The 26,108-nt window shown below is 36.9% G+C and overlaps 1 protein-coding gene across 2 annotated transcripts in view; it reads right to left on the bottom strand.

Annotated features, from left to right (window-relative positions):
* Positions 1-8,659: 8,659 nt before the first annotated feature.
* cspg4ba (chondroitin sulfate proteoglycan 4ba) overlaps positions 8,660-26,108 on the bottom strand; it is a 34,961-nt gene continuing 17,512 nt past the window's right edge. For both annotated transcript variants that reach the window (XM_073951251.1, XM_005165393.6), the window contains exons 4-10: positions 21,999-22,472; positions 21,711-21,887; positions 18,474-18,672; positions 16,853-16,984; positions 12,716-12,888; positions 11,762-11,945; positions 8,660-11,622 (exon numbers count right to left, since the gene is read on the bottom strand). In XM_073951251.1, coding sequence (XP_073807352.1) covers positions 9,578-11,622; positions 11,762-11,945; positions 12,716-12,888; positions 16,853-16,984; positions 18,474-18,672; positions 21,711-21,887; positions 21,999-22,472 — 3,384 coding nt within the window. In that variant the 3' untranslated portion in view covers positions 8,660-9,577. The remainder of the gene's footprint in view (positions 11,623-11,761; positions 11,946-12,715; positions 12,889-16,852; positions 16,985-18,473; positions 18,673-21,710; positions 21,888-21,998; positions 22,473-26,108) is intronic.

Genomic DNA, 26,108 nt, shown 5'->3' with positions numbered 1-26,108 from the left:
CTTAGCCACACTTGCCAAATTTTAGAGGTATAGTTTTTTTCAAAAATGAAACTTTTCTTAGCATTTACTCACACTAAAGTGGTTCTAATCTTGAAATTACTATTCTTCTTCTATAGGGGTCTATATTTTCCATCACACAAACACTCAAAAACATGCTGGGTTCCATACAATCGATTTGTGTTGAGACAGCATGAAGGAATTAGGTTAACTTAATTCGTTTTTACACATTTATGTGGGTTGAACATAAGACAATTAGGTTGTGAAAAACCCATCAAGAATTGTGTTGTTGCAGCTTATTTTAAACAAGTTGTTTGAACAAACAAAAAACGGAATGTTTTAAATGTGTAACATGTTGATGCAATCATGGAATCCAGTCAGAAAAACAGAATTATAACAGCTGTATAATGCAGAATTTAGCATAAGCCTAAATAGGAAATTAAAAACATACCACAGTGCACAGAACACAAGATATTCTGAAGTATGTTGGAAAAACAGGCATATCTCCATAGTAGAAACAAAAATAGACTCAAAGTCAATGTCTGTTTTTTCACAACATTCTTCAGAATATCTTCCTCCGTGTTCAACAGTAGAAACTCACACTGCCTGAAATGTGGTTCATCTCTTTAAAGCATCTCTATTTTGTTCAGAAGAATTTTGAGGCCTCTTTTAAAGACAGAGATCAACATCAATTTACTGTGAGAGTATGTTTAGCGTGTTTTCAACAGTAAAGATATTCTCTCCCAAAACTGTGAAATTCTGCCTTTAAATGTTACATTTCACACCCATACTACATTTAGGCTGTTTACTAACTTCCTATTTGGGTGTGCTAGAGAATTAGTTTAGATTTTCAAAGACATGCTAGACTTGTTGTTTTCTCTTTGATTTCTTTGAACTGATTTAATTTCTTCTGTGCATTGACTTGTTTAACTTATAGGAAGGACACTGAAAAATAAATAGCAATTTTACAGCGTCATGCGCTGGATTCACTTACTATCTTACCTATCAAATTATAGACTTGGACTTGGTATTCATCTGGAAACTGAAACTGGTTACTGGAAACACACTCTCTCTCTCTCTCTCTCTCTCTCTCTCTCTCTCTCTAAATTTCTCAACCATAATACATTTTAATTTGTCCAAACGTTTGTCCACTTTATTAGGTACACCTCACTAGTACCAGGTTGGACTTTTGCCTTCAGAACTGCCTTTATCCTTCGTGACAACAAGGTACTGAAAATATTCCTCAGAAATTTTGGTCCATATTGTCATGATAGCATCACGCTGTTGCTATAGATTTGTCGGCTGCACATTCATGATGCGAATCTCTCATTCCACCACATCCCAAAGCTGCTCTATTGGATTGAGAACTGGTGACTGTGGAGGCCATTTGAGAACAATAAATCAGTCTAAGATGATTTGTGATTTATAATATGGTGCGTTATCCTACTGGAAAAAGCCATCAAAAGATAGTTAAGATAGATAACTATAAGATAGACAATAAGATAGACAAGACGCTTAATTGGTGGTGGGCCAAAAGTGTGCCAAGAAAACATCCCCCACATCATTACACCACCCACACCAGCCTGAACCATTTATGCAATGTAGAATGGATACATGCTTTCGTGTTGTTTATGCCAAATTGTGACATTCAGAGTTGTGCATTCAGAGATGCTCTCTGTAAACCTTAGAGATGGTTATGGATGAAAATCCCAGTAGATCAGCAGTTTCTGAAATACTCAGACCAACCCGTCTGCACCAAAAACCATGCCATGTTCAGTCACTTTAATCAGCTTTCTTTCACATTCTGATGCTGTGTTTGAACTGCAGCAGATCGTCCTGACCATGTCTACATGCCTAAATGCATTGAGTTGCTGCCATGTGATTGGCTGATAAGAAATTTGCATTAACAAGAAGTTGGACAGGTGTACCTAATAAAGTGGCTGGTGAGTGTAATATGTAAACACTGGTGTTTATGAGAACACAGAGAAAAAATCAACACAAAAAAGATTCAGTCTAATTTTAGTGCCCAGTGCTGCCTGGTCAAATTGTTTCACTTCACCTCATTGTGAAACAAGGAAACTGGGAACAATAGAAAACACTGAAAAAATAAATCTGCGTATAATGTTTCATGTGTTATAACCTGTGGAAGGAAGTTAAAGCATATCAAAGCTTGTCCACTGTGTAAAACATATGCTGTATAAGTTGGCGGTTCATTCCACTGTGGTAAGCCCTGATTAATAAAGGGACTAAGCTGAAGGAAAATGAATGAATGAAAATAACTTTGGGCATACAAATTCACACTGTATACCCAAAACTAGTTGTTTTTGTAGTTTGACTGTTGAAATAAAAAGTTTGTGCTGGGTATATTAAGAATTAATCTGTTAAAAAATTATTACATCACAGACATCTCCACTGTTTATCGGTGTTAGGTGAGAGGGTGGGACATTCTCAATCAAGAGCATTTGATTGGACAGAAATCTGTTTAGTGCAGGACGAATCATCAATGTCTTCCCTACATTTTCTGCCCATTTTAAATCCGCATTTCTGCTTTAGAAGTACTCTAGCATAGATCACATAAGATGCTTTGGCAAACTCCTCCCTTTAAACACTTTTGATTCAAAGCGCATGACATAAAATCTAATTAACATTAGGGTTCCTGCAGGAGAGTGATTTCTCTGTTGCTGGGCAGCTCTTGGTGATCTGGAGGGCTTAAACTCATTATGTTTCCATCTCTTGGGACTCTCTTTTACAAATCATACCACTAGAGCCAAGTGCAAACCTCTTTAATAATCTGGACTCATTTACAGCAATTAGCCCTTCAAGAACTGAAATAAAGAAGAAGGGGAAATCATTACGGATAATAGATATCATGTTGCTACACAATGGGATTCATTAAGAGGGCTAGTCTTTTGTTCTTTTTACCCAATCAGTAAAACACTGTATATGAAGAGATCATTAAACATAGTGGTGTAAAGCTATTGTACTGGCAAACCTTTTCAACGGCACAATGAAAAATAGGGTCCCACTTTATATTAAGTGTCCTTAACTACTATGTACTTACATCAAAAAATAAATACAATGTACTTACTGTGTTTATAATGTATTTGAGAACACTTGTGGTGCTTTTGAGTTGGGATAGAGGTTGGGTTATGGACAGGTTTGGTGGTATGGGTAGGTTTAAGGGTGGGTTAAGGTGTAAGGGATGGTCAACAGTGTATTTACAAATGTAGTTACAAAAGTTAATTACAGATGTAAATACATGTGTATTTTATCAAGCATAAGTACACAGTAAATACATGTATTTACACAATAAGTACATTGTAACAAACTATTAATTCCTGTGTAAGTACATATTAGTTAAGGCCACTTAATATAAAGTGGGACCAAAAATAGTTTTGAAGATGATTTCAGCTGTTTGCTTTCTGACTGTTCACACAGTTAAATCCCAGGACACATTAAGGAAGCATCAAAATGACTTATCAACCCTTTTAGTATCAATGTGAATCATCCTGACAATGATGTTCGTAACTGAACCAGTTTCAGTGTCATGTTTGTAAGGTCAGCACATTGCAGGGTTCACGTTTGGCAGACTCAGTGGATTGTCACCAGCTTGCATTGTTTGCAATGCACACCAGTTGCAACAATAGGAACCAATATTCCACCACACTCACACAGTTTGTTTAGAGATTTTTACATTTTCATTATTGTATTTTAGATTATGATGAATTATTACAGTAAATGAGTATTTCATATCAACTATGGAATATATTTCTTCATCATAAACACAAACACACGCTTTGTGTTTGTTTTTAACCACGTGAGCTCTCAGCATCCATCTGCAAAACCCTTTTAAAAGGCCACTTTTAGCATCTATTACCTGAAATTACAGTAATTAACAACACAAGGAATGAAGTATCATAGCAATTACATCCCCAGAGGCACCTTACTGTTTTTAATGTTTGTTTGCCTCCTGTAACAGGGCTAGCTGATACCCTATAAAATAAAAACTTGATGGTAGTTTACTCACTCTCAGGCAATCCAATATGTAGGTGACTTTCTCTTTAGAACAGCATTATAGAAGATTTTATGATTCATTAAAAAACAATTAATGGTTACCAGCTTTTTAGTAGTCTTAAAGAGATAGTTAACCCCTCCGAAAAAGAAAATTATCTAATCAAATTGGGCAACAGTGATTAGCACTGTCGCCTCACAGCAAGAAACTTCAAGTCCCAGCTGGACCAGTTGGTGTTTTTGTGTGAATTTTTCATGTTCTCCTCGTGTTTGTGTGTTTCCTCAGGGTGCTCATGTTTACCCCACAGACCATGCGCTATAGGTCAATTGAATAAACTGAATTGTCCTTAATGTATGAGTGTTTCCCAGTACTAGGTTGCAGCTGGAAGGGCATCCACTGTGTAAAACATGCTGAATAAGGTGGCGGCTAATTCCGCTATGGTGACCCCTGATGAATAAAGGGACTAAGCCGAAGGAATATGAATGAATATCTAATCAAATTCCAGTCTTTTGGACTCCCCATCCTGCACATCTTGTATGTCTTCCTTATGTTTTGAAGTTTGAGCATGTGAAATTCTGTCGTACAGCGCTGCGAAAAGGGGCGGAATTAAACAAAATGATTAGACATTAAAAAAAGTGAGTGATTGCTCTATGTTTTATGTTTCTGTGAGAGGTCATGTTTCAATCTTTGATTAGTCTCAAACAATCACATGATGCAATTTTGCAGGTCAGAGTTCGCCAAGCTTGAACTTTCCAACGTAGCAAACTGTGAAACTTGTCGCTTTCCGGTCTGCTGCATTCGTGTGTGTATGAATGGAAGTCTATGGGACGAAAATTGCAGTGTGACCGCGGTTTTACTCAACACACCTGATTCAGATCATCAGCTCGTTAACAGAGAGATCCATGAACTGATACTTGTGTGTCTAATAAAAGAGACGTACAAAATGTGCAGGGCGGGGGTCCCGAAGACTGGAATCAGGAACCACTCAAAAGAAGCTATTTAAAGATATTTTGTAAAATGCAGCTTGCTGTGCCCTTTTGGCTTACACAGTAGGAATACAAAAATACTATAGAAGTCAATAAGTCCAAGCAGCCAGCATTTTACAATGTGAAGTTTCACTAAAGCTGCGGTCACATTAGAGTTTGAGCATGCGATTTTCTGTCGTGCGGCGCTGCGAAAAGTGGCGGGATTAAACAAGCTTATTAGACATTTTAAAAAGCAAGCGATTGCTCCATGTTTTAAATTTCTGTCCAGAGAGGTCATGTTTTGATCCTCGATTGGTCTCACACAGTCAAGTGATGCGATTTCACAGGTCACCGCAGCAACCAGCGAAACTTGACGCATGACCCTGCGTTTCCGGTCTGACGCATTCGCGTGCTAATGAATGGAAGTCTATGGGAGGAAAAGCCCAGTGTGACTTCGAAGCTTAATCTCAAGAGGAGCACAAGATATGATTGACTGCAGCTGGTCACCCATCTACAATCATTAGTTAGCCAATCAGATTAATCCAAACTCACTAGAAGTAGCCTAGCTAGAACTACTCCCTTACCTTCGTTTTCCGAAGAAACCCCCCATCCACCCCTTCTCCTCCTTTCCTCCTTTACCACGGGGAGCTCTCGAGAACCACCTGATCTCATACTCCCCTCACATGCTCTATTGACCAGGCTGGAGCCCTGGGCTCAACTATCTCCAAGCTCAGGGTTCTCTCCCGGGACAGCATGTCAAACCTGCTAACAGTTGTCAAACAATATCTAAGTGTGAACTCTTGAAATATCTTCTTTTGTGTTCAGCAGACAAAAGAAACTCAAGTAGGTTTGAATTAAGTCAAGGGTGAGTAAATGATGACCGAATATTTTGAGTTGTTGATCTCTTTAGGCCTCATGCACTCTGGGCATTACTCACAATCATCAGCAATCATTATCACAGTAAGTACTCGCAATCATCAGCAGTATTTAGAGACAATTTTCAAGATTCATGCCCAACATTTTTTCACTGGCGAGTTGAGTGAACGTGCAAAATCACTCGCTGACATTGCATGGCACTTAAGCAAAACCAAATGATAGTGAGCAAAAGCAGTAATCTCGTTGGACAAACAGTTTTTGTTGGTCAAAAAGTTATTAAAATGTTTTTTACTATTAGAACACGCCAATCTAATTTCATTGAATAGGACAAGTTCCTGGATTAACATCTATGTTGATACTGGAACAACATTTCAATCAGAATTAAGGGATACGTTTACAGTTTATGTTGAGTTTAGGCTTATAGTTTATGCACTTCTACATGATTGTTATCCAACTATTATTCCTATCTGATTTTAGGAATAATATACAGTCATGGTTGAGTTTAGGGGAAGGGAATACGCATGGATTACATTTTCCACTAAAAATGATGTTCCAGGATCAACATAGATGTTAATCCAGGATCGTATTGTTCATCGCATCGTACATGTACACAGTCAGTGCCCTTTGTTTAGTTACAAGGCATTATGTTCATGTGTGCACAAATAATAAAGTAGAACAAACATTCAGTTTGTTTGAGAAATTGTAATAATGCTGTAAATAATATTCATTTTCTTGCTCACAATGATCATTCTGCATCAGTTTAACATCAGAAGACACAGGTATGTTGTTTTACCTGTTGGTTTTTTAACTTTCAAAATGCTGTTGATTGGCATTTTGTTCATCACAGAGTTTCAGCTTAAAATTGTTTTTTTTTTCGTTTTAGTGAAGAAAAAAATTGGATCTTGATGGTTTGCGGCATAATAAATTAACATCAAGCTTTTATTTTAGCGTGAACTATTTCCTCATAAACATCTAAAGAGGTTCTAGATTGCGATAAAAAAATAACACTCAAAATAAGGTGTATATCTTAATATAAAAGTTAAATACTTTATCAAGTAATAGATTAAACACAGATCATATATTGTTCAGTGAGGAAGAAGACTAAATGGCTGGATTGCAGAACATGCTTCATTTATTGACAGTGTATCAGACAAATGAGACATAAATATATACAGTGACAAAAGCTAGTTCGCTAGATGACTGAACTGAATCCTTCAGTTTCAGTTTGCAGGCTGTTCAAACACAAAATTTAAAATGATATATTTTTTACAATTCAATGCAGGCACAAAAATGCTGTTATATGTAGCACATTACATCTATATGTTTTAAATGAAATGATTTGGACACATCTACTCAACTAAAGTAAATACTCTGAAATAAGTTAAATACCACTCATAAAAAGATCAGTAGCCAAAATCCAGTGGTTTTATCTCATTGCATCATTTAGTTCTACATCTAAGAGGAAGTTCCTGAGATTACGAAAGCATTTACATGAACATACAAATATAAAACAAATAAATATATAACTATATATATAACTATATATATATATATATATATATATATATATATATATATATATATATATATATATATATATATATATATATATATATATAAAAAACACAACATAAAATTTACCCAAAATATACAAAGTAAAATGTGCACACCACACCTCAGTGCTGTAATAAATGTATTTCTCATAGTTTGGAAATTCTACAATCATAAATAAATACAGATTTAAATAATTTCTGTATATAAAACGTAGTACCACTTACTGTTTTAGCATAATACAGTGTCATGTTTTGTCATTTTCTTTATTATGAGGCCATCTGATCTGAGGTAGACCTTAAAAACATCCAGCATCACCTGTGTCTTCACAAATGACTCTATGCAAATGCCCAAAAACTATCAAATCACTTTTAAAAATACAGTACACTTTTCTCAAATACTTATAGTCAGCCAATGGAAATTAAATAGCATGTAAATACAGTAGAAATGGAAATTCACAGACGTTATTTATAAACATGCTTAATTTTTTGGACATTGTGATTTTTAATCGAAACCATATTCTGGTGAAATGACACCCTTTTCAACCCCATTTACACTTAGTATAAAGATGCGTCTTTTTTAATCACAAGTGGCTTACATGGAATATCAGTTTAAGTATACATTTTTTTAGGCTGTCCATTTTCAACCACTTTTAGTTGTTCTTAAAAGCACATTTCAGACTGCATTACTTCTATTGTGTAGATGATAATGTTGTCATTCATTAAACAACCACAAAAGTTCTCCTACTCTTTGTCTACTGAATTAATTCTAATATTTACTTGATATGCTGTTTAATCCTATTTACCTGAGATGCAGCATGTTTATGACATGTTAAGCTTGGTTTGAAGGTGTTAAAAAGTAACATGCAACTAGCATCTTATTAGCAAATGTAGACAGGAACCACATATTTAGAGCACTTACAGCCCACGTCCTTCTAAAATTCAGTTGCAAGCACAATAAACAACAACCTCTACAAAGGACCTATACATTGCCCTACACCTTAAGTGATTAGTTCAGCCAAGAGGAAAAGTCTGTAATTTATTACTCACCCTAATGTTGTTTCAATCCCAGGAGACCTTCATTCATCTTCCAAACACAAATTAAGATATTTTAAATACAATTTGAGAGCTCGATCATCCTCTCCTTAAGGCTGGATTGTACTTCTGCATCGAGTGATCGACATGACCTATGGTGCATGCCTTGCATGTTGCCGTGCATTTATACTTCTGTATGTGGTTCGTGTTGCAATAACACTTCCGAAACGCTAGCTGGCAGTGAGTTTTTTTTTTTGTTCCTCTGTTTCGAGTTACTGTTCTGGGGTAGTGTTTTTTTCTGAGAACTACCTTAATGAACAAGTAGCTAAAACTCAAAATTCTGAGGCAGGAACTGGCGGACGTGCAACTACATTAATCATAAGGTAAACACAAACTAAAACTTTTTACCTGGAGCTCCTTCACAAGACTCGACACTTGTAAACACTCGCTCCAACAAGTTCACACGGCTCTGGGTCCCACCCACACTCATCAGCGCTACCAAGCCGACCAATCACAGAGCTTGTGCTTGCGTCATTGTGACATGTAGTTAATTTTTTTGAGAGGTGCGCATCAGTATCGCCGTCAACCATGGCGAGGGCCATGCGACCATGCGAAGGCTGCTCCACACAACAGAAAAGAAAAGGAGCTAAAAAGCTTTCTCAAAATATTATATATTACTTAAATGGATCAACTGTAATCATATGAATTTCCAGAAACACTTTTGTGAGCCAAAAAAAACCCCCACATAAAAACAAATTTGCTCACCAATGTATTCTTTTGTTGTCGATGGAGGATGAATGAGCTCTCTTTAATCTAAAATATCTGTGTTACAAAGGTGTATGAACATCTCAGGAGATTGGAATGACAGAAGAATGAGCAGTTAATAACAGAACTTTCCTTTAATATACATACTGTAATGGTCCAATCCTCAGTTAGATGTCCCCCACCCTAGTCTCATCAGTATTTAGGTAAAATACTGTAATATTTGCAAAACATCAAGGCTGTAAATTAATGTATATTCAAAAACCTAATACACAGTGAATGCAGTTCATAGACTCTTGGAGAGCCACAGAACTTGAACACGTAACGTTTCAATCATTTCAGTCAGTGATTATCAGAGAGCACATCGAGTAATCTGAAGGTCATACCCAGTACTGATTGTTTCGCAGGGTCGGGTTGGTGGTCCTGCAAAGCTGTGAGACTTCAGGCTCCAGGTCTCCAAAAGAGCACAAAGACACAGATGGACCAGATGGGGAGTTTTCACTTCTGGTTTGCAGTCTGGTTACAGTTGAACTTCCAGCATTTCTTGAAATAAGAGGAGTTACGGTTACAACAGGGATGGTTGCAGGCCAGTGTGACAGCTCTTGTTGGGACAAGTCGTCAGGTTGAAAGGAAGAGCCTGACATGCTTTTTGAAGGCTTTGGTTTCTTCCTCCACTTTGGTCTTAAGAGCAGCCCCAACACCACCACAATGATGACCAGAAGCAGAAGAGCAAGAAGAGGCAAAAGGATGATCATGGAGTTTGAGGATGACCCCGTCTGGGAAACTGACTCTACTTTCACTGGAGTATTATTTATAGGGGAAATCTCCTCCACCCCATGGGTTGTTTTTGAGTTAGTGGTACCAATGTCAATGCTGTTTGAATTACCCCAGCGGTTGCGACCTTTAACTCTTGACCTGGATTTGGTCACGCGTTGTGTTGGCTGCACAGCTGGAGATGTTGAAGATGTAAACAAGCTCAACGCAGCAGTTTGGCTATGAAAAACAGGTCTGATTGTAGACATTGCTGTCACTGTGGATATCTCCATAGTAGGAACATGAGGAACAATGCTGAAAGTGAAAATCCCATTGGCTGGTTGGACGTTATTGGCTTTAAGAACAAATCTGAAAGAGTCATTTACTTCCTGGACGCCCGTCAGGTTCGCCTTTAATTCAATGGCCAGTTTTTGCTGCTGGAGTTCACTGAAAGTGAAAGACTCCACTGATTCAGCTTTCCTTCCCTTACCACCAATCATACGGACAATCTTACCATTGTCTGGTGGTGAGGTAATTTCAAACAACGGGTCACTATCGCTCAACAAAGCCAGCTCAGACACATTCAGAAAATGTGGCTTTAGCCGAATTCGAATTCCATTCGGAAACGTTACTCTTTCAGTGTACTTAATGAGTGGTTTCACAGTGATATTGACTACTTGGTTAGTGAGGTTTGCTTCTGTTGTGAAGGCAGCAAACTCAAAGTTATCATGAGATGACTCTAGGTTGACCATGTGGTACATTAGCGTTTCCGCCTCAAGATCATCATGACTAAAAGCAGTGACAACATCATTGTTCAGTAGGAGTTTGCCGTTCTTCGGCGGTACTGTGATTTGATAGTGCACTGTAGTGTTTTTACCATTAGTCACTGCGGCAAGGTGTGACTGTGTGAGAGTAACAGATGTGTGTCCCTGATCCAGCAGTACCTCTGTGTTGTTAGCAAGCCAAACAGTGATCTTTATCACTTCCAGATTGAAGAGTTTATATAAGGGACGATGGTGGCCATCGGTGACACTGAAGTAGAAAGCACCAGATGAAGAACTGCCATCATGGATGAAAAATACCTCTCCGTTATTAATCTGAGCCTGAGAGAAGGAGTCCACCGACTCGTTCAAGTGATCTGCAATGGCTAAGAAACCATTGCTAGGTTTGCTAATCACAGTGTACTGAATTTCTGTGGGTGGGTTATCAAGATCAACCACATTTAAGTTGTCGGGTCCAATAGTCACAGTGTCCCCCTGAACCACTTTTAGGCTGGGGGTTTTGGTTTTCAGAACAGGAGGTTGATCATTTATGGGGATTATAGTGATGTTGAATGATTCTGACACAACCTCAGAGGTATCTAGGGGTCGAGATGGTGGTTTGCTCTTCAGGTTGAGATACACATCAAACTCAAAATGGTCATAGGTGGTCTCGGAGTTGTCATGATGGTATGTGATTCCATACTTGTTAAGGATGAACTGAGAAAAATTCGGCTTTTCTTTTGTAAGATTTCGTTCTCCCACAACGATGACGCCATGCTGTGGAAGTGAAGTGACCTGGTACCAAATCTCATAAGAGCTACGTTTGGATTCAGGTTGTTTGGTAAGTAGATTGGATGCGTCCAGCGCTGATTTGTCAATTAGTACTTTGTCACCTTCAGCAACCTCAACACCTAGATATATAAAAAAAAGATATTAATTTCTTTGACAAAAGCTTTGAGTCAACTTGTAATGTATTAATTCAATATTCAAACTGATTGAGTGCAAACAATGTATTAAAAATCATTGTTAAAATTTAATTTAACACCATACCTTTATTTACGAGGAGCACAGAACTTTGTTCAGGTCCAACATTTTCATAAGAAATGTCAATGTCAAACGTCTGGCTTTCAAGCATGGCAGGAGGAGACGACACTGTAAATGTGAACTTGTCTAGCGCTGCCCATCCCAAAGAAGTCACATGATTTTGCTGATATGCTACTTCACAATCATCCACCTGTTTAAAACAGAAACAAGAAAAAGATTCACCATAAAAATGCATGTAAAACCTTTAAATAAATTACTTTTCTAGACAGAGTGCATATTCACAAAAAAAAACAGGTGTTTGAAGATGCCGTGATTTCACCAAGTGTGGAATCATTGAAGTTGTCATCCTTATTACATCTTTTGGTACTCATTCAGAAATCGTGTTTGTGGATAAGCTAAAGTATTTCAAAACATATTTTTATGGTAGAGAAAAGCAGATTAGGGCAGCACGGTGGTGCAGCGGGTAGCCCAATCGCCTCACAGCAAAAAGGTCACTGGTGTGAGCCTCGGCTGGGTCAGTTGGCCTTTATATATTTAAAACATATTTAAAACATATTTAACATATTTCAAAAACAAATGAAATGCTTCTGAATTTAAACATACTTTGAAGCATTTGGGATAATGTAAGTATATACTGCAATAAAATATAAAACACTGTTTTTTGTATATTTTATTGAAAAAGTATTAAAATATTGGGCCTTTAAATCCTACGTCCTGATATGACATGTTTAATTCTTATCATTACTCTCTTTCTGCCTATCATGTCTGTGACATGTAAAGTGTCAGCACAAGCTCTTTTAGCACCATTTCCTCTTGCACGGCTAACTAGGGCATCTTGCATTTGGCTTTCAAACATGACAGGCTCTCGGATTATGTTCATAGTTTAAAAATGTATAATTCATCACCCTGCGCTCTGATATGCATGGCACCGATGTGGGAAAAGAGGATGGCAACACTCACCATTTGTTGTGTGAAGGATGATATCTCTGTAGTGGTTTTGTCTGCTTGCAAACCAACCAGTTTTCCAAATTTCGGAGGATTGATCACAGTAAAATCAATGGTTCGATTTGAGAAGCCAGTATCGTCATTTGTTGTGGCCTGTAGAATGTTGTTTGAAATCAAGGATAAGGAGCCTGGAGAAGCATAAGTAGAAGAGCGTAAGAATGGCTCTGGAAACTTCCAAAACAACACTTTTGTCTGGTACATGCTATAAACCAAACCACATTGTCTGATGAGTTTTAACCGTCCACACATGTCCTTTCAAATGGCTTTTTTTTTGGGGTTGTTAAACAGAATTGCATGGGCCAAAAATTACAAGCCAAAAACAATCTGCAAGCTTTATTTGCTTTACAAGTCTAAGTATAGTCTGAGACGACTGCGAATAGAGAAGTCTTTTGAGATCCTGTTTCAGATCACCTTTAGTTTAAAGCACATTGTGACTGGACTCTAAGAACAACTTATTTTACTAAAAACGTTTGCTAAAATAATTTACCAGTTCATTTTAGGACCTGATGTAATTGTCATTCTTTCTTCATTTGTAGTTTGCTGCCATATCTAACCAATTAAAAGAGGTTCTTGAGGCTAACTCAGCAAAAACACTCAGCAACAACCATTTGTAAAGCACATGACCACAGAACAACACTAATTCTTAAAGAACACTGATTCTTTTGGTCAAACTTTCTGTTGATTCACTCATTTCTTCTCAGTTAATTATTTAACTCTATTTCAAATTATGTCCATGTTAATAAAAAACCCAAACAGGAATCTAATATATGACAATATATGACAACTATATATACGACATGCAAGTTCACATTCAGTTTTCACATGTCATATATGCAACTCATGTCATATTACTTCCAGGGCCATTTATTTCTATGTTGATATGTAGCCGCAACATGTTGGTGTTTCGTAAAATCGTGGGTCGTTTGCCTAACACTCATCTCTCAACCTGGAGGACTAGGACATACACACATACACTACAGACAATTTAGCTTACCCAATTCACCTATAGCACATGTTTTAGACTGCATTGGAGCACCCAGAGCAAACCCAAGCGAACACGGGGAGAACATGCAAACTCTACACAGAAATGCCAACTGACCTAGCCGGGGCTCGAACCAGTGACCTTTTTGCTGCGAGGCGACAGTGCTACCTACTACGCATCCATGCAGCCTGCATGCCAAAAACAGCCACTTACACACTTACATCACTTACACAGTACACACACACTCACACACACACACACACACACACACACACACAAACACACACACACACACACACACACACACACACACACACACACACACACAAACACAGTAGTCAACATTTAAAGTGGATCAAATCATTTCACTCAAGTTGTCCTAAAACTGTTCAATGACACCAATTCTCTCAAGTTTTGAAAAACATTTTTGATCCTCTTTATAAATTGACTGTAAATATCAACCATAAGAATTACAAATATGCATATATTTGTTCTAATATATTAGCTTTTGAATATGTATGCGTTCAAATATGAACATTCGTGAATATACACAGTCAAGCCTGAAATTATTCTTACTCCTGACAAATTCTGACTAAAGTTTTTGTTCAAATGTAAATAATCTAAAAGTTTTTTTTTTCACAATGATGCCTCTTGTACATCGTCTTTTTATCTTTTGGCAAAGGCCTGTGTCATTTGTGGTCAACAAACATAACTTGCTGATTAAATTAAAGTAACTTTAAGTCAAAATTTGCCAGGGGTTTGAATAATTGCAGGCTTGAAAGTATATAATTATATCTAATAAATTTGAACATTCCCCACTACTGGGTTGTGGCTGGAAGGGCATCTGCTACGTAAAACATATGCTGGAATAGTTGGTGGTTCATTCCGATGTGGCAACTCCTGATAGATAAGGAACTAAGCCAAAGGAAAATTAATGAAATTTTAACATATATGTAAATAATTGTAAATGCCCAAAAATATTTATGTAGGTGCAGTGAAAAAAGTCTAGACAACAAATATTTGTATGTTGCTTTAACTTATTTTAATAAGTTAATCAGGCTTCAACTACACTTTAACTTAATATTTTAGATGAGATCACTAGAAAAGTTTATTTGATTCAACAGAAAAAAATTTGAAGTAGTGTGGCCAATTTTGCAATATTTTTAAACATTTGTTGCATATATGACATATATTTTTAATCATTTTCTTTTCAGCTAAGTCCCTTTATTAAACAGGGGTCACCACAGCTGAATAAACCGCCACCATATACAGCATATGTTTTGCCGCATCCCATCACTGAGAACGTTTATACACACTCATTCACACACATACACAATGGCCAATTTAGCTTACCCAATTCACCTATACGGCATGTCTATGTCTCTCTGTAGGGGAAACCAGAGCACCCGGAGGAAACCCACGCAAACACAGGAAGAACATGCAAACTCCACACGGAAATGCCAACTGACCCCACCGAGGCTCGAACCAGTGACCTTTTGGCTGTAAAGCAATGGTGCTACCCACTGCGCCACCGTGACGCCTGACGTATATTTTACATATTTGAAATCCAAATATGAATACATATGACACATTCAGTTTATACGTTGCATATACAGTTGAAGTCGGAATTATTAGCCCCCTGAATTATTAGCCCTCCTGTTTATTTCCATTTAAAGGCTTAACTAAGTTAATTAGGTTAACTAGGCAGGTTAGGGTAATTAGACAAGTCTTTGTATATCAATGGTTTGTTCTGTAGATTAGCGAAAGAAAATATAGCCTAAAGGGGCTAATAATTTGGACTTTAAAATAGATTTTAAAAATTAAAAACTGCTTTTATTCCAGGCGAAATAAGACAAATAAAACATTCTCAAGAAGAAAAAATATTATCAGACATTCTGTTAACATTTCTTTCCTCTGTTAAACATCATTTGGGAATCAGGTTGCTGTATGAGAAAAGTGGAACTAAAGGCAAATGAACTCTAAGTACATTCGGTTAAGCACACTTCTGTGAAACAATGGAAAAAGTTATTTCTGATGTTTACTTTTTGTTCAGTGCTTCTAAAAAAATTTACAAAGTTGAAGGCAGATGTAGCAGCTGATATTTTCTAAGATGTGGCATTTGACTAAGTGTTTCTAAAATTAAGAAAATGACTGTAGTCTAATAACTTTAGGGACTTTTCAGCTTCTCCACTGAGCTATTTATAGCCCGACAGTTTAAGTCATTTTGCTATTACGTGGATCATTTGCGCTAGGATTAAGAAACCATGACACACACTGTGTTGATACTAAGACAGAAACTAAGAAGTCTTAAGCGGCTACAAGTGGGTGGAGATAGAGTTGTTGACTTTATACAGAGCGGAAAGGAGGCGTCAATCTGCTGCTCTGACTTGGCTTGTGAAGCAGCCAGACTCTGATCTCACTGCTGTGAATAACATGACATGTTATTTCACTCTTCACTCCATTAAAAGTGATGAAGAGACCATTACTAAAATTATAAACAAAGTTATGGTATGAATATCGTCACACTGCAAAAAAATATTTTCTTACTTTGAGTTTTTGACTTGTTTCTAGTCTGATTATCAAAAAATTCCTAAATCAAGAAGAATTTTTCTAAAAACAAGACAATTGGTCATGTTTATTAATGTTGCGTACGCACAAAACGGGGGTGGAAACGTGTTAACGAAATCTCCCAGTCAAAATTTAGTAATCACAGCTGTAAGGAAACACTAAGCAAACCTATGTAGCTTATCATTATTATTTAAAATCATCATGTGATCCATTATCATTAATATAATTTTAAATAAAAATGAACCTTTATTCTGGCATACGTTCCTTTTAGTAAGGTTTCCACGCAAAATTTTTTTAATAATTTTTTTTGTTCTCATGAAAACATTTCTTGATTTAAGAATTTTCAGATATTTAAATAAGAAACAAGGCTAAAACTTCAGTGCATTATTTTAAAATACAGTACCTACAATGGTATATTTAATATATAATAGTATTTTTTAATTCTTCCCATTCCACAGTGTTAGACAGCACAGAATATTTTCTTACATATAACTTTTGTGGCAAAATACACCAGAAGTTCACCTAATGTTAATTAAAGTTACCTGGAAACACCTTAAGAGGTCCAGCCTTCTTTAGATTAAGAACCAGGGCACGAGCTGTAATACTGAATATCTGCCTAGAAGCAAAGTTTACACCATCATTGACTTGAAAGTTGAAGCCTCCTGCCATTGGGCCTGAGAAACAAAAGAGAATAAGCATCAGTAATTTGTGAAATTTGATCAGATTTATGTTTTGAGATGTTTTAATTCTTTAATGCCACATAATTGCACACCTCAATAGTATTTGATCTCATGTTACACACACCTTGCTTTTATTTTTTACAATAATAAAAACAACACATGACACGCTCAAAACACTTTAAGAACATTTGTCATATAGATACTTTTTACAAACATGAACACAATAATTATTCAAGCTTTCTCAATATTGTACTCATGTGTATGCAAACTCATAAAGTGTTTAAACCTCTGCACATGCTGAGCTTGTCTCCTTGTGAAATGCAAATTCAAACAAAGTTGTGCTATAAATATCGACGCGCTGACCATTAGGATAGCATTTATTCATTTTCTTTTCAACTTACTCCCTTTATTAATTAGAGGTCTCCACAGCAGAATGAACAGCCAACTTATCCAGCATATGTTTGTATTAATTTATTATTTTCTATTATTCTAAAGATGTTAGGTGAATGCAATCTTATATTAATGAATAAGAAGGTTTAATAAAACTTTATTAAACAAAACATTTTGTAAAAATGAAGCAATATAATGCAGTCTATATTTAATGAGAATTTTATAAAAACCTAAATGTTATAGGGGCTTTATACTGCAAAAAAAATTGCTGTTCTTACTTACATTTTATGTCTTGTTTCTAGACCAAATATCTCAAACTTATTTATAATCTAAAAGAGGATTTTCTAGACAAGCAAAAACTTCGGTCATATTTTAAGAAATAATATGCTAAAATTAAGTGAGTTGTTCTAAATCAAGCAAATTAATCTGCCAATGGGCTAAGAAAAATAATCTAGTTTTTCCTTTTGAAATAAGACTATTTTGCTAACCCCATTGAAAGATTGTTTTGCTTGTTTTAATTTTCACATATTATTTCTGAAAACAACTCAATATGCTTTACTTGTTTATGAAATACTTTTTGATTTATTTATTATTATAATTTTTTTTTTTTAGATATGGACTAGAAACTACACAAAAGTATTTTTTTGGAGTGTACTACCACTGTTGCAGTAGGTTTCATGACACTCCCTGTCTATTAAGTTGAGATAAATAACAGTAAATGAACTTGGCAAGTATTCAAAAGGGGCTTGAACCTGAGCCTTGGCTTGAGCTCAGATCCAGAACTATAATACTATGTGGAAAAATGAGAAAATAGAGGATGATGGGCAAAATATTGATGGGATGGCACAGTGAATGCTGTTTATATAAACTCATATTCATGAATGACAGTACTGAATGAACAGGCTCTTCCTGTGCCTGCGTTTGGAGCTTCATCACGCATAATACGAACAGTCTTGTACTATGATTTGAAGCACAATGCTACCATCTAGTGGTTAAATTCGATAAACCATGGCACATACAGTACCTTGAGAAAATGGTTTGGTGTGATATAATGCTTTTGTAAAGTATACTTTAAAAAGGTTTTGTATCTCACCACTATGTACGAATAGCAGCTGCCGCTGGTCGATGTGAGCTTGAGTAAAGTTCATGATTGGTCTGTTAGGGGATATCTTCAGAGCCAGGTGACCATTGCTGGGTTGAGTGATGATGTACTCCAGCTGCTCAGGAAGTGTGTCTTCATCCTGTGCATTCAGATCCTCTGGGGTGATCTCTGTGACCGAGTCAACCCACACCTGAGTAAACAAATAACTTCATTATGATTATCAGTGCTGGAAATATTTACAGATCAATCAAATAGCATTTTGTTTTAGCCTAAATTTAGATCTAAATTTACCATTATGAACTCAGAAATCCCCCCAAAAAACTTGTTTGTACTGAGACTCTGCTGTGCCCTGAGATTCACACAAATATTCATATTCATGTCCACTGATTTAATCTTACTCTAACTAGCCAGTTTTGGGAAAACTTAAAGCTTAACTCGCTTAATCTGAATCTTTATTTCTTTATCAGATACAAAACAACAGTACACAGAAGAGGAGAGATCCTTACTTCATCTGTATACAGTTTGTAACAGTTTAAAAGTAGAAACACATACACTAACAATTTCATACATGCACATTATGCATACTGAAAGTAATATTATCAAATTAATCATTTAAAATGCACTACATTGTAGTTTGTTCTTTCACAAGATGCATTTTTAAACAACTAGGGGGTCAAAAGTTTGTCTAGCTTTAAAACAAACAAATAAACAAATAAAAACTAACACACACACACACACACACACACAATTTTTTATTTCTTGTGGCTATCTGAAAAAAAGTCTATTTTGGAGTCTCTAAACCCCTTTCTGGCAAGTGACCCCAATGCACCAAAATACATAATCCATTTGTTTGTTAAATAAATAAAAGAGCAAACATGCATTATAAAAATTTAAATTTCCAATTCAAAATTCCATTCCTTTCTAGACATCTCTGCTGATTTTTTTTCATCATAATGTTGGATTCTGAGTCTGTCTGACCTACACTACCAAAGAATACCAAATCTCTAGCCTACATGACTGTGTGAGCTATCTTGACCTTTAGCTTATTTGATTGTGTTGCGGATGTATGAGTTCATCTAAAGTCATGGACACTAAATTTCCAATTTTATGAAATTAAAATATACTTTAATTTAAAACACGATTACACTTTGAACAGGACCTAATATATAAAAATAACTTTGATAAGGGGTTTAAAAAATGTCTAATGGTAAAAATGTATTAATTGTATTTTTTTAAATCACACTTGATAAAAGTCTGCAGACACATTTTTATTAACATTCCACTTCGAAAGGGGAAAGTCCTGCTAGGTAGTACAGATCTCTCCCTTGTCAACATAAGACATTAGTCTTGTTGTTGAATCTGCCACTATGCTGACACATTTGTAGTATCACATTCTTTTTTTAAAAGGGCTGGGAACATGACCTCATTTAAATTTAAAGTGACAATCACCAAAATTAGGATTAAAGCCTTTAAAAGAGCAGTTTCAACGAGTTAAAAAAAACATTATTTGCGTGGTATTTTGAGCTAAAACGTAATATACACACTTTCCAAATTCTCCTTAACGCAAATTTTTAATCAGCCAATCACATGGCAGCAACTCAATGCATTTAGGCATGTAGACATGGTCAAGACAATCTGTTGCAGTTCAAACTGAGAATCAGCATCAGAAACTGAGGCTACAATTCACACAGGCTCACCAAACCTGGACAATAGAAGATTAGAAAAACATTGCCTGGTCTCTGCTGCAACATTCGAATGGAAGGGTCAGAATTTGGCGTCAACAACATGAAAGCATGGATCCATCCTGCCTAGTATCAACAGTTCAGGCTAATGGTGGTTGCATAATGATGTGGGGGATATTTTCTTGCCACACTTTGGGCCCATTAGTACCAATTGAGCATCGTGTGAATGCCATAGCCTAGCTGAGTATTCTTGCTGAACATGTCCATCTCTTTATGACCACAGTGTACTCATCTTCTAATGGCTACTTCCAGCAGGATAATGCCCCATGCCATAAAGCACAAATCATCTCAGACTGGTTCTTGAACATGACAATGAGTTCACTGTACTTAAGTGGCCTCCACAGTCACCAGATCTCAATCCAATACAGAATTTCAGGGATGTAGTGGAATGGGAGATTCGCATCATGGATGTGCAGCTGACAAATCTGCAGAAACTGCGTGATGCTATCATGTCAATATGAACCAAAATCTCTGAGGAATATTTCCAGTACCTTGTTGAATCTACACTACGAAGGATTAAAGCAGTTCTTAAGGCAAAAGGGGGTTCAACCCGGTACAAGTAAGGTGTACCTAATAAAGTGGCCGGTGAGTGTATTTTACATTTTGTAAAAAGGGGCATAATCGGTCCCCTTTAAAAAATTTAAAAATAACTATAAAATACATGCAAGTAATGAACTGAAGAGAAACAACACTCAGCAGTCTGTGCACCTGATGATCATTTGATAAAGTTTGTTCGCTTTCTAGACTTTCAGCTAAATGTTATAGTCATCTGAAGGCTAGACTGAGCAGTCCCTCTAGCAGATACAGTTTGCTCCTCCACACACCATGAAAAAAAATATTGTATGATGTTTAAATTTACATCGTATTTAATGTTGTTTTGGAAAACTATCAACCCCAGTCTGGAAACATAAATATGTTTCCATACTTTGATATATTTTTTCATACTTTTCTATTCCTGGAAATTACTCAGGTCAAATTGCATATATTATAAACTGCATTAAAGCCCTGTAAAAAGTAGCAGCGGACCTTGTGGTCCCTGTAAATGTTTAAAAAGTTGTATTTGGGATCAGGATCACTTCAGCAATTAAAGCTAGAGGAAAGCCTAGCATAAGTATTGTGAACCATCATTAAAGACAAATCCCTCAAGTTCAAAACCTTGACACTGAAATGCCTTGAGGAATCTAAAGCATGCAAAGCAGCCCCTTTGACTGTCCCTGCTCTGTGATCTGTGACTGAAACTACTATTAAACCTAAAGTCAATGATTTACAAGTTTACAATTAGTAGCTTTTAGTTCAACAACTGTGCACTCATCTCCAGTCTTCTGTGACCATTGAAGACCAAAGACAATGTCAATACATGGAAGCTAAAATGGTCCACATATCCCACCATCTTGTCTCTAGATCTCAGCAGAGTTCTCATACTTCATAAAACATTCTCAGGACCTCAGCCGACCTTAGGCATTAAAAATTTATATAGTATTCTCACCCTGAGGACCCTGTTGGCTGTAATAACTGGAGGTTGGTCATTTACGGCTATGATCTGGACATACACAGTCCATGGTGCGCTGTGTTTTCGCAGGTCTGTATCATTTGCTGTAACAGTGAAGTGGTCCTCTAAGGTCTCTGTGTTATCATGGACATAATAGATAAATTCCTGCTCCACCTGTCATGTCAAAATAACAAGATACAAATTTAATTGAACAGTTCAAAACAATTATAAGTGATTGCCAATGGTTTTATACTGTGTTCTGTAGTAAAACTGGGAAAACTTTACCTGCTTCCTTGTAAAGTACGTTGTCGGAATCCCTCGGAAACGTGAATTCTCAATGTGGCCATGAAGAGGACCCTCTGAGACATAGTACACAAAATTAAGGCCTGAGAAATGTGGGTTTGTTACTTTGATGATGTCCTCAGTGAGAGCTTTAGATGCTCCTTCCTTCAAAGTGATATTGGACACCTCAATGGGTATGAGGCGTGGGATGATATCCACAGACATGATGATGTCAATGACCTCTGCGACCCCGTTGCTTGCTTCCAGAGTGAATGAATCACTGTTTTGGCCAGGATCCACCTGCATATACTGAATGTTGCCAGCATTGACATCCCACTGGGAAAATGTCACTAATGGGTCCTCTTTAGTTCCTTGGTACTGATCTTTACCCTCAATAAAATGCCGTAAATGCCCATGAGATGGAGGAACTTTGACAGTGAAAGTTATTTCTGAGGGTGAACTTGCCTCATGGGTCACCTGAAGAGAAAAAGACAGTGCTTTATTTTTGAATATACAAGTTGGTTCATCCTAAACAAAGGGTGTCCAGACTTTAACCTTGAGGACTACTATCTAGCAGATTTTAGAGGGAACACAATTGAACGAGCTAAACAAGGGCTTTGTTTGAATTACCTCTTGCACCACATCCCCCATCCCCTGCATCAGTCTGCAACTATAGTCAACATATGTAGTACTATAGTATCCCTTTTTCACCAGCATGGACCAGGTTAGTGCCCTTGCTAGTTCAGAACTGGTTCCTCTGACAAGCCTTCTAAGAACTGCTTTGCTTTTTTACGGGCTAGAGAGTTATTCTAGAGTCAGGTCAGTCATCACTAAAGGCAGCGCAAACCCATAAGCACCAAATACAAACACACCATTAATTGCTTTTAATACTAAATACTTTTTAAAAATTTATATCGGCATTCAAACACAATGAATCCAACCAGTTTGAGTGGCAACTAGTTTGGTTAGACAGAGATTAGAAGACAGAATGAAGTGTTTGTGAAGTGTGCCATATTTGTAAAGACTGAGGAAACAAACAATAATAATGGGCCCTTTCACACACCTGGTGCAATGCAAGCGTTTTTTTCTTGCTTCTTTTTCTTGTTTCTTGCATTTGGGCTCATTTGTACGTTTGCTCATGTGAGAATATAAATGTATATAATCAAGTTTTAAATTAACAGAAATATATATATATATAACTGAAAAGTAAAATTCTTTGGTTTTAAGAATTGTCCTTTCATTGAAAACTATAGCAGGCCAAGTGTTGGGAACTTTTTATCCTCTTGACTGTGCTTTTGGCTTTGTGGAAACTCTTTTGTTGATCAACTTGTGTGGTCTGTGGCTGGGCAGGTTTCTAACACCTATGAATGGGCAGTATTAGCTCAGGGCTGGGAAACACCATTTATCTTGCTGACTCCAATGCTTCATGTACATGCTTTGCTCAGCCATCTCCACCTATCCACTCCATTCCTCCGGAAAAAACAAAACAAAAACAGGGCATCTTTGTCTTAATTCAGTCTTGTTTCAGACTTCTTAAACTTGCAGACTGCAAACTTGTAAGAGACTCCTGTAGGCTCTTCCATACTCGTGGACTTCTTGAAGACGCTGTTTGACAGCAGACTAATCAACTCGATTATCCAAGTGGATGCTGCACACTGGTGGTGGTGTACGGAGACTCCCCTCATGATTGTGAAGCACTTTGGGTGTATGGCCATACACAATAAATGCGTATATAAATACACATTACATTACATTACATTAATAATGTGGCCCATTTGGAAAATGATAAATTTGGTCCAAAAGATGGAGGACAAATGTGGGCCATAGTTGGCAAAAATGCGGCATAGTCATTTAAGGGTAATCTGTGTCTAAAACTAAAGTGGCTCACACGTGTAGGTGCAAATGTGGCCCAGTTATCTCAAGACATATGTGAGCCACTTTTGGCAAATATTTGGCACAGTAAGCTCTGGCTAATGTAACTGTGAGCCTAAAGTGGCCCAGAGAAGATATGGCAAATGTGGCTCGTTATTTTAAAACATATGTGGACCAAATAGACTAAAGTCACTATCATGGAGAAAAGTGTTAGGTTTAATTGGGCTCATAGCCCTGAACCTCTTAATATAAATGTTCTTTTGGGCTGATGTAACTTTTAAGAACTTTGCTTGAAAAGTTTATTCATTAAAGCCAAGTAAAAAAAAACAAAAAAACAATAAACTTAAGTGAGGCACAACCTGTGATAAAATAATATAATTCACTGATGTAATCCAATTTTTAATCCATTATTAGAAGTAAAATAATAACATGCTTGCGCATGCCACAGAATTATGAAGGTTTATAAGCATAAAAAAATCTATGGTTCAACTACTGTTCACAGAGACATCAATAGTCAGTGTCATAGTCAGCAAATTATGAAAACTGGAGCATCAATAAGCTATATAATGCATTCATACTGCAATGCATGCTGGGATTTTTGTACTTTGCCACACCCAGCAGGTGTAGGGTGTGGGCCAAATCTGGGCCAAATTGTGGCCCAGAATAGGGTCAGTTCTGGTTCATTTGGTTAAATTCTGGCTGATCTGAGATACTGATATGGCTTAATTGTGGCCCAGATCTGGCAAACAGAAGCGGACCGCCCAAGTGCCATCATTCCATGCAGTATGTTTGCCAGATGTAAGTGTCTGGTGTGGGCCGGATTTGAGCCACGTGAATTTTGTTAGCTGGGGATAAACCAAGACTGGAGTTCTATCAATTGTCCTAACAAATGAACAGCTCTTGTTAATAGTTCAGCATGCTTTCACATTCGTATTTGACATTAAATGCACATTTACCGGTAAGAATGATGACATCCTGCCCTAATCATCATTCTCTCTCCATATACCCATACATCAAATTACATACCCATAATACACTGGTTTGTAAGTTCATTGGATTGTATTGCTTTCTTGCAACAATCGATCCGCTCCAGGGTTTGTTTCAATTGAGCCAATTGTTTTGGTGCGAATCCGAGCGCAATTGCTGGTTTCATATTTGCCAAAAAAAGAACCGTGCTAACAGGGGAAACGTGCCAGGTTCCGAAACAAAAGTCTAGGTGTGAAGCACCTTGAAGTCAATGTTGCAGTGTTTTTTGTTGAATTATGAAGTTTTTGGTTAAATAGCTTGTTAGTGATATGCACATAGGCAGGTCCACAATTTACATACACATTGCTTATACCACACACAGGGATGTTCAGCACCTTACAAATACTTTTAAATATGAAAAATGTAAGGATTCAAATGTAATGATTACAATTGTTTACATAAATATGAAAAAAGCCTATATGTCATAATGCATGGTCATTGCGTGTATCAAAATTTGCCCACCTACCTATTTGCAGTAATAACAAATGACATGAGCTAATTACATGAAAAATCGTGTCAGATTTAGAGTGTCTATAAACAACCAGTAAGCAATATCAACAATATTCAACAATACTCTTAACAATATTCTGCTATGTAATTAGCAATTCCCTCATGACCCGAGTGCAACTCGCACTTAATGGGAACATTTTGTTTTATTATCTGAATGATTTTATGCACACTGTGCCCAAAACACACCCAAATCTCATTAAGAGAATAAGGACAACTCTTTTAGATCATGCGACGGGCACAGCAACCATTTTTCTCATCCTTAATAGCGCACATGTGACATGCGCTTTAAACCATGCTCTTTGATTGTTAAAATAGAGCCCAATGTATTAGTGTAGAGTTCTAATGTTATTTCAAAAAAGTGTTCAAAAACCACTTCTGTTCTTCTCATTGCTCATGGTAACCCTGCCTTCAGCCCCTGAAGCAAGCAGTTTGTACTTCTAGACCAGCAAAGTTTTGATGCTATAAGAACCTTCCTAATTCAGAGCTGGTGTTCTGGGTGTCAAATGACAAAGAACTGATTTGGAACTAGGCTCTGGCTCTGAACCAGCACTCAAACTGCCTTGGTGGAAAGGAGTATTGGAGTACATGAAAACAATTGAGTGTGTTGGGAGGACCTGATTTCATGTTTGCCATTACATAGTCATCTGAATCTTGGCAATCTGCCAGTTCCAGTAGTAATGAAAATATTTATCTTGGGTTGTCATG

The sequence above is a fragment of the Danio rerio genome, chromosome 5, assembly GCF_049306965.1.
Source record: "Danio rerio strain Tuebingen ecotype United States chromosome 5, GRCz12tu, whole genome shotgun sequence".
Taxonomy (NCBI): Eukaryota; Metazoa; Chordata; class Actinopteri; order Cypriniformes; family Danionidae; genus Danio; species Danio rerio.
This window is presented reverse-complemented; position numbering and strand designations above follow the sequence as displayed.